Source organism: Rhinopithecus bieti, unplaced genomic scaffold (assembly GCF_001698545.2).
Source record: "Rhinopithecus bieti isolate Rb0 unplaced genomic scaffold, ASM169854v2 scaffold_61876, whole genome shotgun sequence".
In the NCBI taxonomy this organism is placed as follows: domain Eukaryota; kingdom Metazoa; phylum Chordata; class Mammalia; order Primates; family Cercopithecidae; genus Rhinopithecus; species Rhinopithecus bieti.
The window spans coordinates 23,082-33,757 of record NW_016823326.1 but is presented as its reverse complement, the minus strand read 5'-3'; the positions used below and the strand labels follow the sequence as shown (position 1 = coordinate 33,757).

The following is a 10,676-nucleotide window of genomic DNA, read 5'->3' as shown; positions in this document are numbered from 1 at the left end:
GATCTCGGCTCACTGCAATCTCCGCCTCCCAGGTTCAAGCGATTCTCCTGCCTCAGCCTCCTGAGTAGCTGGGATTACAGGCATGTGCCACCATACCCAACTAATTTTTTGTAGTTTTAGTAGAGGTTTCATCATGTTGGCCAGGCTGGTCTCGAACTCCCTACCTCAGGTGATCCACCTGCCTCAGCCTTCCAAAGTGCAGGGATTATAGGCGTGAGCCACCGCACCCAGCCCTATATAACTCTTAGAAGAAAACATAGGGACAAATGTTCATGACCTTGGATTAGGTAATGGTTTCTTAGATATGACATCAAAAGTATAAGCAACCAAAGAAAAAAATAAACTGTATTTCAAATTAGCTGGGCATGGTGGCGAGCGCTTGTCGTCTTAGCTACTCGGCAGGAGAATTGCTTGAACCCGCAAGGCAGAGGTTGCAGTGAGCTGAGATTGCGCCACTGCGCACTCCAGCCTGGGCGACAGAGAGAGACTCCGTCTCTAAAAGAAAAAAAAAAAAAAACAAACTTCTTCCATGGAGTCTTTCCTTTTCACTACCGTCCACATTAACTTTTCCATTCTTTCAACTACAGTTCTTAAAAACTGTACTGCACAATTTAGCACTCAGTTAAACTACCTGATAATGTTTATTATTATTTCACGTAGACTGGTCTTGACTTGTCAGCCAAGTTGTTACTTTGTTGAGAGAAATGAGTAAGTCTTCTGCTTCTCAGATATTTCTAAACCACCTAAGACATAACTGGGCATATAGGAAGTATTCAGTAAATACCTGGTGGTTGTGAGGAATAGATTGAATGTGCATGTGCTTGTTTTCACAATGTGTGTTGAACACACAGTTGGGGGTAATAAATACAATCTTAGATAGTGAGGTGAGAGAATGACACTATGTGAAACTGAAGAATACAAGATTTATTTAAGGGAAAAAACAGCATGGTTTGGACAATTTTGTTATCCCCTCCTTCAGCTTCCTGCTGCTCAATGACACACATGGCCAACAATATCCTGGTCTCTAAGATTCTAAGGGAATCATTGAGGTCCTATCTAGACATCAACTGTCTGGTCACTATTCCCCCATTGCTTCCTCCTCTTCCTCCTCCTCTGTCCAGCTCAGATCATCATCTGAATCGTCAGATTCTTCCTCATCCATCTCTAACACAACCCCTGCCCTAGCCTTCTTAGCTAGTGCATCAGGGTGCTCCAGCTGGGCCCAGGATCCTGGGTCAGCCTTGACCAGGGAGATTTCAACCCGAGATGGCATCAAGGAGACAGAGCTCTGCTCCACGTTTATGACCTGAGGAGGAGCAAAGGAAAACAGAAGAAAGACAGAATGAGGAAATCAAAGGCATTGGGGTCAGCGTAGAGTGGTGACAAATGAGAGAAAAATTTTTTAAAATAAGGTGAAAAAAAAGACAAGGGAGGAATAAGACAATATAATAAGGGAGAGAGAGGAAAGAAATGAGAGATGAAAAGGGAGAAGGAAGAGGGGAGGGAAAGAGGGAAGTAGGAAGAGCAGGAGAGAGAGAGAAAATGAAAGCAAATGAAGAGAAAATCTCTATTTTCCTACTACAACTCCTTCCCTCAAGACACCCTCTATTCCAGTCTAGCTGCTCTTTCACCCCATCTGCCTCCCCCTCCTGTGCCCCCTGGTCTTCACTTACCCCCCAGAGCTTCATCTGTGCTTGGAACACACGGTTACCATCAAAGACAATGTGGACATGAAGCTGAGAGAAAAGAATTACAGGGGTAGTAACAAACCCAGAAGGTCAGAACAGGTCATTACGTCAGATAACCAGGTCAGAGGTGTGATCCACAGATTGGCCAGACAGCCCTGACCTAATAGCTCTCCTTTCCTCTAAGGGTACTATGGAGCCTACAGGTTAACAGCATATGGCAACTCTGCCTGTGAGATTGTAGTATCACCCAATTCACTATCCTCCCATCCAACATTAGATCATTGCTCACCTCAGTTTGACTGGCCTTCACCCAGATAAACGCAGGAAGTGGAATCTGGCCATATACAGTCACCACTACTAAGGAATCTGTCTGGTGCCAATCATGGCGGCAAGATGCTGGGAGCTAAAGAGAAGATGTGAAATGTAGGTGGTAAGAATAAATTCTTAGCCCAAGGGGAGTTCTCATGATGCATATGGAGAAGAGACAGAGAGTCTCAAAAAGATTAACACAACCTCATATTGCTAAGCCTCTGGGCTGTTGAGGGATAAGGAGCAGAATCTTATTTGGTCTGTACTAAAGGGAGAAGACAGGGAGCTTGGCTATGTGGTACAGAGAGGGAGGATAATTTACCTCTGAGATTGGGTCCTAATCAAGAGTTCAGGAAAACTGGGGCTTACCTGCTTCCCCCAGTCATGTCTACCAACTCTGCACCCTGGCTGTGCCAAGAATGCCCCAAAATCCAGGGTCTGGATGCCACAACAGCTCCAAGACTTCATCCTAAAGTAGGAAGATAATTCAACTGAATTCTCTCACCCCCAGTATTTATCTTATGACCAAATATTAGGAGAAACCTGTCTCATAGCCCACCCAGTCCCCTCCCTCACCCCTCATGGAATCGGGGTGCTCCTGGGTGGTAGGTACATGGAGTAGCATCACTCTCAGGGCCTTGGTAAACCTAAGAAGGATAAAGTAGAACCAGGTCATTCTAAGGTATATCCTACTCAGCCTCATATCTACACCCAGTCATCCCTCAGCCATATGCTTGAGCCCCTCAAAACTCTCACTCACAGCATCACATCCTGGGTTCTGGCAGCTGGAACCAGTCCGGATCAGACTACTATCAAGTCCTGGGCAAGGGAAACAGAGTCAGGAACTTATCCATCCCCCCACTCAATTGGCACTTCCACTAAATTCCAGTCTATGAAGTTGATCCTACTAAAGACCCACCTACCTGCCCCAGGTTCCTGGTCTAATTCCTTCTGTTCCAATGCCATTTCCAGGGCTTGGGATATATTTAGCGGCAGCAGCTTCAGAGGCAACTCTGACCTAGGGGTTATGGGTGGTGATTTAGTTCTGACCCATTAGCTATGATTGCTAGCTCCAACACTCCCACCGATGGTAAAGGAATTAAAAAAGCCTGGTGAAAGTGAGGCAGAGTTGGAGAGGTTGGGTAGCAAACCCATTGCCAATTTTCATCTCTGTGGACATCCCAAATACCTGAACCCTAGAGAAATCCCCAGCACTTCTCTTACCCATCTACTCAGTTGCTCTAAACCTAACCATTTTCTCTGCAGAACTGAGTCATATCCTCTTCCTCTTTTATCTAATCGTGGACCTAATATGACTTCCTTCTGTTGCTCTTATTATTCCCACAAAATTTGGGAAGTCTCCTGGCTGCCAATAATACATCCTTTTCTTGATAGGAGATTTATCTTAAAGTTCTTTTCTAGAAAGAGAAGTCATTCTCAACAATCCCTTTTGTGTTATATACTAAGGATGTATTTGTGAGGGGCTATCTACTCTGTTTTTCTGTTGTTGTTGTTGTTGGTTTTTTTTTGAGACGGAGTCTCACTTTGTTGCCCAGGCTGGAGTGCAGTGGTGCAATCTCGGCTCACTGCAAGCTCCGCCTCCTGGGTTCATGGCATTCTCCTGCCTCAGCCTCCCGAGCAGCTAGGACTACAGGTGCCCACCACCATGTCTGGCTAATTTTTTTGTATTTTTAATAGAGACGGGGTTTCACTGTGTTAGCCAGGATAGTCTCAAACTCCTGACCTCGTGATCCGCCCGTCTCAGCCTCCCAAAGTGCTGGGATTACAGGCGTGAGCCACCACGCCCGGCCTATCTACTCTGTTGATTCAGATATCTATCCCATCATCCCACACCACCTTAGAGAAAAGGGCGTTATTTCCAGACACAAATTTCCCCTAAGGCACAGGATATACACCATCCAAACCCTGACATCTGGCCCTCCTCACATCCCTGGTCCCTGGTTCCCAGCCCTCAATGACCCATAAATCACTCCTAGGAAGCTACATGAAAATAGGAAAACTCCAGGGGCCTCCTCCTCTTTACTTGGGCCTCTCCCGGTGCAAGGTCTCTGCTGACTTTGGAATCACATTCAGAGGTTTTTGCTCCTGAAGTGAACTGCTTGTAGCAGGGCCTTCAGGTTGAGGGGCCTCAGGAAGCTTCTCAGCACAGTGTGGTCCCATAGTACAGCCCTAGTATAGATAAGGAGATAAGGATTAGGGATAGAATCCTTCTACTGGGGGCAGAATCCAAGTATGTAAATAATTTACCTTGATGTTTAAGAACTCAGAGAAATCTACAGTTCGCTTTCGGCAGCAGGACCAACCCTGATAACAAGAGACCCAGATCAGCTTAGCTTCCTGGGTATATCTCTTCTGGGAAATGCTCTTGCTAACCCCCCTCACCTACTCCTCACCTTAAGTGCATCATGGAAGATTGGGACCCCAGGGTGATGGCAACAGCAATCTGTGGACATCAGTACAAGTTATCAAGGAAGGGAAGATAACTATACCAAGTATAATTTTTCACCTCTTCCCCGGGTTTGTATTTATGGTTTCTTCCCACATAACGTGAAAACAAAAAACAAAACAAAACGCATCAAAGGCTGTAAGATCACTCAGACCAATTAAACTACGGCAGGTAGTTTCTTTCTCTGCTCCTCAAACATACCGCCCCCCAGCTGACCACTCCACAACACCCACGCAGAGCCCCTGGCCAGGTCAGGATCATTTACTTACCAGGAAGGTTGGTATTAGGGTCAAAGTGCTGCCCACAGCCTTTGTTACGACAGAGTAGAGACATGGAAGCGTTGGTAGAATTACTGAAAGGGTATTTCAAGGAGTCTGGCTGCCGAATGGGGAACACCTCTTAGTCTAGAGGCTTTTAGCTGCCTGGAAGGGCCAGCTGTTTCTATCTTTAGTTCAGGAGGCGTACACCTCCTAACATGGGCAAGGGAACTTCAATTGGTCTTTCCAGCCAATAGAAAAGAGCTCAGGGGCAGTTTAGCTCTGAGGCTCAGGAAAAAAGGATCAGGCAGAGTAGGGCTTGGAACTTGGGTGAGGTCAGCTCACCACTACTGAGACAGTTTTAGATTCACCACGGCAATTCCAAGCCTTGGACATAGCAGCAGCTGCTAAGAAACAAACACCAATTTTGAGACCTCCCCCACCCCCAACTCAATGAGGGTTAAGCCCATTTTCTTCCTCTTTCAAAGGGGCAGCTTTCCTCCATTATTACTTCCATATAGTGTCAACAGCACTAATCCTTGCCAACCACTTCAGCCATTTGACGCATCTCATCCCCCAAAAATTCCATTTTCTTGTCATTAAAAGACAAAACAGAATCTAGCGTAAGTCAAGGAAACTCATTCACACTTCAGGTCCTTCTCCTCCAGGAACCAGCATTGTTATATTATTTCCATTTAGCAAAATCTGATCTAATTTAGTAATCCTTCTTTCTTCTGGTGTGATTTCAAACTCAGTGACATCTTCCAGCACCATATTGACAAAGTCATCAAATCCTAGAAGAGTACCAACAATTTCCTTATCACTCTTCATCACAATGTGAATTCTTGATCCTATACATTTGTCCACAAGCTCTAACGGCAGCAGCTGTGACGGGTTGGTAGTAGCGTTAGCCGCCATGGCTACGCCGGAAGTGGCCTCTGCTCTCCTTCCCTTTGACCTCTCTTATCTTTTCTTCTACTCCTTTCCTCTATACTATACCACTACCTGGCTTTCTAGGTGTTTCTTGGTCATTCTAGGCTTTTATGCTGTTAAGGTCAGATCTACTTTGATACATTTTCTACTATTAACTCATTTTTAAATTTCTGAGATAAACTGTATTTGTTAGACTCATTAATAATTGCTCTCTCACATTGCAGCTTCTCCCAAGAGCTTGCACTTAGTATTCAAAATCATGCTTTTGTCTCTGTTTTATTGATGTCTCTTTCTCCCTAGTAGACTGCAAATTCACTATTTTATACTCAGTGGAAAACACAGCATCTAGCAAGTAATACTAGTTCCTAAGTATTTGTTCATTTTTATCAGTCATCACTAGCATACAAGAGTTGACCTTCATAAGACAGGAGCCAAAAGTCCTGAAGAAAAAAAAAATAGCATGTGCTGGAAAAGGACATTTATGATACCAGAAATTTAAAGTTGAAGAGAAGAATTTAAACCTGAATTAATGGGCTCTAATTGGATCCACTTTGCCATGGTTTCCCCAGGCCCTCAACAATCACATTTGAGACTTCATGAATGCACTACACAGAATTGATTAAACAATATATCACACAGAATTGACTTGTTTAATACCACCCCTCCCTTGCCCTCTGCCTCCAGCATACTCCCTAGAGTAGTACAGGCAGGGCAGATCTAACTATTGGAAGGAATCCCTAACACTTTTCCAGGGTAGAATTCTGGCTAGTCCAAAAAGGGTCCTTCTTTTAAGGGTTTTGAGAAACTAGACACTGCAACTTATTAGTATCGGCGACGTTTGTTTGGAGCAAATTCAGCTCCAGGAGCTGCACGGTTGAATGCAGGAGGAGTTCCACCAATTGCCCCAATTCCTTCCATTGTAGCAGCCTGACCAAAGCGTTCAGTTGTTGGTGGGGTCTTAAAGAGAAAAAGAGAGCAACACTGTAACAGAGCCATTGTTGGAAGCTTCCCACCCATCTGAGTCCCTCCACTGGAGGCTATTTCCATTCAACTATTCAAGGATCCTGATGGTAGGTAGGAGTGGGTGATTAAGTCTGTTTAGAACTCTAGTGGATAACCCCAAAAGTGGTGGCGCATGCCTGTAATCCCAGCTACTAAGGAGGCTGAGGCAGGAGAATCGCTTGAACCCGGGAGGCAGAGGTTGCAGTGAGCCAAGATTGCACCACCGCACTCCAGCCTAGGCCACAAAGAGCAAAACTCCGTCTCAAAAAGAAAAAAAAGAAAAAACAATAAACCAAACTATCCAGTTTTGGCATCTTAACACCATAACCAAAACAACCCCAGGACTGCATGAGCCATGAAGTATTTGGATTCACAACTATTTTATATGATAATGCCTAGCCTTCATTGATTTCCCTCCAACAAACATAGTCAATCAGAGTGGCCAGACGGTGGCATTTACTTAACTCCTAGATTAAGTATAGACACTGAGTTTGCCCAAGATTCAAAAATAAAGACCTTGAGGTTACATTTAATGGATACCAGCAGTCCTGAAGACTGCTATCTAGGCCGGGCTTGGTGGCTCACGCCGGTAGTCTCTGCACTTTGGGAGGCCCAGGTGGGCGGATCATTTGAGGTCAGGAGTTCGAGAATAGCCTGACCAACATGGTAAAACTCGGTCTCCACTAAAAATACAAAATGATCTGGGCACGGTGGCGCATGCCTGTAATCTCAACTACTCAGGAGGCTGAGGCAGGAGAATCGCTTGAACCCAGGAGGCAAAGTTGCAGTGAGCCAAGATCATGCCATTGCACTCCAGCCTGGGCAACAAGAGGGAAACACTGTCTCAAAAAAAAAAAAAAGGTTGCTATCTGTAGCAAATTGAGGTAGGCCCCCAGGGGCTACGAAAGCAATGCCTGTTCTCCTCCTACCACCATTTAGAATTACTGTTAAGGCCTTGCAGTTTATTACCAATCCCAAAGTTCCATCCGGCATCATAGTGGCAGGTCCTGGAGGAGCTGGGGTACCAGCTGGCACAGGAGCAGGGGGCATGGCACCTCTGTTGTTTATGCCCATAGCACCTAAGGCAGAGTAGTGTGATCAGTACAAGGGATAAAGATTTTTAGTCTCTTTCTATGCCAAAGGAAACAATTCAACAAGACCTCTGAGCTAAGACATGCATGTCATCCCCTTAAAGTAGGTAGCAGAAGCTACATAGTTCACCAGAGACCAAACAAAAAAGGAAATCAGAGCCATTAATCTCCTAAGTCCTTACCTCCCATAGCCATCTGACCCATCCGAATCTCCTGCTCTCTCTGAAAAACAAAAAATACTCAAGAAAGTCCAAGACAGCAGTGCATTCTACCACAGTCCATCAAGGACCACACACTAAGGGAAGTAGATAGAGTGATAACACATCCAAAGAACACTGAGAACAAGCTGAGGAGCACAACCCTTGCTAGTTGTGCAACAAATTCAGGTCACAGAGCTACTAGGACACAAGCCAGAGCCTCCAGAGAGGTGAAAGGGGGAAGAGATTTCTTCTAAAGGTCCAACTTGTACAACTGCAAGGACAGCAGAGGACTAGCCAAGGTTGCGTATCTCTTCCCATAGTCAGTGAGTCTAAACAGAATACAGCAGACCCAGTTTTTCATCCTATATTGCTTGTGAGTCAAGAACTCCTCTTCAAACCTTACCTCTCCTTATGAATTCTTTTTTCTAAAGGGTTATTTCACAACACGGGAAAAGTGGTCATAACCGATAACCTAGCAGACAATTCATGGTGAGTTTGTCTTATCACGACTGGTCTGGCACATCATGGGCACATGGGAGATATACCGCATCAGGGAAGGTTCCCTTGAATCCTTCCTGCTGCCGCCGCATCATTTCTTCTTGCTGCCGCCGCATCTCTTCTTCACGGCGCCTGCGCTCTTCCTCCTGCCTAGAGAGAGTCACCAATATATTTAAGATAGAGGCATTTCAGAACTTGAGTAGGTTAACAGGGGACTCGACCAAGGAGACCAGCCTACTGAAAACTATCCCAGTTCACCAGGAAACTCACTGTTAAGTGTGCCCAGCCCTGAGGCAACCCCCAAAGAAACCTCATGAGACCAGTATTCAGCTGCTTTCTTTTTAGCAGGTAACTTCTAGAACCATGGGCAGCTAAAACATCTCCAATCCAAAGAAAGAACCTGAGAAGCAGCCAGGAAATATTTGCCAACACATTTATAAATGCATGAGGTAGCATGGCAGTAGGAAAGAGGAATAAGACATTACCTTTTAGAGTTGTCAGAGAAAAAGGGTTCGAGAAAAGTTACCTGAGCTCCAGTTGCTTTCGTTTTTGCACCTCTTGGTTGTGCAGCTCTTCCATCCTCCGAAGTTCTTCTTGGCGCCTCATCAAATCTAAAGAAACAACAGACTTAAGAATATTCCTCATTGTCTTCATATAGATCTAATGACTTTCTTCAAATAAAGATCCAGAAAGCAAAGAGGACATAATTCCTTTGGAGCCACCTATGGTGTCCAGATTCCAAAATTAAGTCAAACCTATCATTTCCTTCTTCATAGAATCCAGTATCTCTGCCACATCTCCAAGTCTACTTATCTACCAAATTCAATGCAAAATATTTCAAAGTATAAAAGCAGAGATTCAGGCCTTTCTGCTAATTGATACAAAGAAACCCATTTAAAAATGTCATTTTGTCCTTTCAGCTTTAAAACTTACAGGCCTAGACTCACCCTGTCTCATTAGCATGACCTGGTGCTCATGGCGTGCAGCCTCCATCTCCATCTCCAGCTTCTCACGAGCCTCCTTGATGTTGCGGTCCACTTGGTCCTGCTGCTGCTTCTCCATCTCAATGAGTGCCTTCCAGCGCATGGCATACTCATACTCAAAGGAGCCAGGCTGTGCAAATCTGGGTGGCTGCTCTCGTTCCCTATAGGCAAGGTTCCTAGGTTACTAACTTTGTCCAGGATTACCCCAGCTAAGTATTGCATTCCTTGTGAGGACCAAGATAATGGCTGCCAGTGAACATGTGCAGCAAAGACCTGCCTCTTTTACATATCCCTTTATAAGCTTCCTTAAGAAGGAAACACCTAATAGGGAAATCTATCAAGACGGCATACTTGTGAAACTGCTGGTTTTTTATAACCAGCTTCTCTGGAAGTCCCTCTTCATCATCTAACTGGTCCATGGGCTCCACAGTCACAGGACGAGGAAATCTAGGAGAAAGAACGAAGTTCAGTGTTAATCAAATCATACCCCACCAGGCCTCTTCTCTACACATGTCACTGGCACAATGATAGCTAGGGCTCAGGATTGGACAAACACTTCTGAAGGAGTTTTTATACCTAATGACATTATAAAAAATTGGGGGTTGGGCCAGGGGTGGTGGCGCATGCCTGTAATCCCAGCACTTTGGGAGGATGAGGCGGGTGAATCACGAGGTCAGGAGTTCAAGACAAGCCTGGCCAACATGGTGAAACCCTGACTCTACTAAAAATACCAAAAATTAGCTGGGTGTAGTGGCGGACGTCTGTAATAGCTACTCAGGAGGCTGAGGGAGAGAATCGCTTGGACCCAGGAGGCAGAGGTTGAAATGAGCCAAGATTGCACCACTGCACTCCAGCCCGGAATACAGAGTGAGACTCTGTCTCAAAAAAAAAAAAAAAAAAAAAAAAACAAAATCTGGGGTTGATAGGAGAAATCAGGCCTCAGATCTCTGAACACAGTCTCAAAGATATTCCAAGTAGGTAGATGCAGTACTTAAGTGCAGCCTGAACATCTACAGACAATCTGAGAAATGACTTGTGGTAAACACTAAGAGATATTGCATGCACAAACCAACTTTTCAGAGCTCTAAAACTTCAAAGTAAGGAGAGAGTTAACACTAATTAAATTAAAACGTACCGAGTGACTAAAAAGTTAATTTTCATAATCATCATCCCACTTCTATTAATGTAAGATTATAGCAAAAATATGTATGAGAAAGCTCACTTAGTACCAAGTCTTTTTTTTTTTTT

General features: G+C 44.7%; 2 protein-coding genes and 1 pseudogene across 3 annotated transcripts in view; all 3 read right to left on the bottom strand.

Moving 5' to 3' along the window:
- Nucleotides 1-903: 903 nt before the first annotated feature.
- On the bottom strand, nucleotides 904-4,888 carry ITGB1BP2 (integrin subunit beta 1 binding protein 2). 2 transcript variants are annotated; one of them, XM_017861346.1, is made up of 11 exons: nucleotides 4,734-4,888; nucleotides 4,412-4,461; nucleotides 4,266-4,322; nucleotides 4,042-4,187; nucleotides 2,921-3,015; nucleotides 2,758-2,816; nucleotides 2,574-2,644; nucleotides 2,367-2,466; nucleotides 1,978-2,091; nucleotides 1,674-1,736; nucleotides 904-1,306 (listed from the first exon to the last, which is right to left on the bottom strand). In XM_017861346.1, the coding sequence occupies exons 1-11, from the start codon at nucleotides 4,795-4,797 to the stop codon at nucleotides 1,079-1,081; spliced, it is 1,047 nt and encodes a 348-aa protein (XP_017716835.1). In that variant the 5' UTR covers nucleotides 4,798-4,888; the 3' UTR covers nucleotides 904-1,078. The 2 variants fall into 2 exon arrangements, with proteins under 2 accessions (XP_017716835.1, XP_017716836.1); XM_017861347.1 differs by lacking the exons at nucleotides 4,042-4,187; nucleotides 4,266-4,322; nucleotides 4,412-4,461 and having other exon boundaries at nucleotides 4,734-4,860.
- Nucleotides 4,889-5,305: 417 nt separating this feature from the next.
- On the bottom strand, nucleotides 5,306-5,645 carry LOC108521492 (U6 snRNA-associated Sm-like protein LSm5 pseudogene; annotated as a pseudogene).
- Nucleotides 5,646-6,273: 628 nt separating this feature from the next.
- The window catches only part of LOC108521491 (non-POU domain-containing octamer-binding protein), a 15,926-nt gene continuing 11,523 nt past the window's right edge, over nucleotides 6,274-10,676 (bottom strand). The window contains exons 4-10 of the mRNA XM_017861345.1: nucleotides 9,780-9,875; nucleotides 9,393-9,589; nucleotides 8,972-9,056; nucleotides 8,493-8,595; nucleotides 7,930-7,969; nucleotides 7,626-7,735; nucleotides 6,274-6,611 (exon numbers count right to left, since the gene is read on the bottom strand). Coding sequence (XP_017716834.1) covers nucleotides 6,477-6,611; nucleotides 7,626-7,735; nucleotides 7,930-7,969; nucleotides 8,493-8,595; nucleotides 8,972-9,056; nucleotides 9,393-9,589; nucleotides 9,780-9,875 — 766 coding nt within the window. The 3' untranslated portion in view covers nucleotides 6,274-6,476. The remainder of the gene's footprint in view (nucleotides 6,612-7,625; nucleotides 7,736-7,929; nucleotides 7,970-8,492; nucleotides 8,596-8,971; nucleotides 9,057-9,392; nucleotides 9,590-9,779; nucleotides 9,876-10,676) is intronic.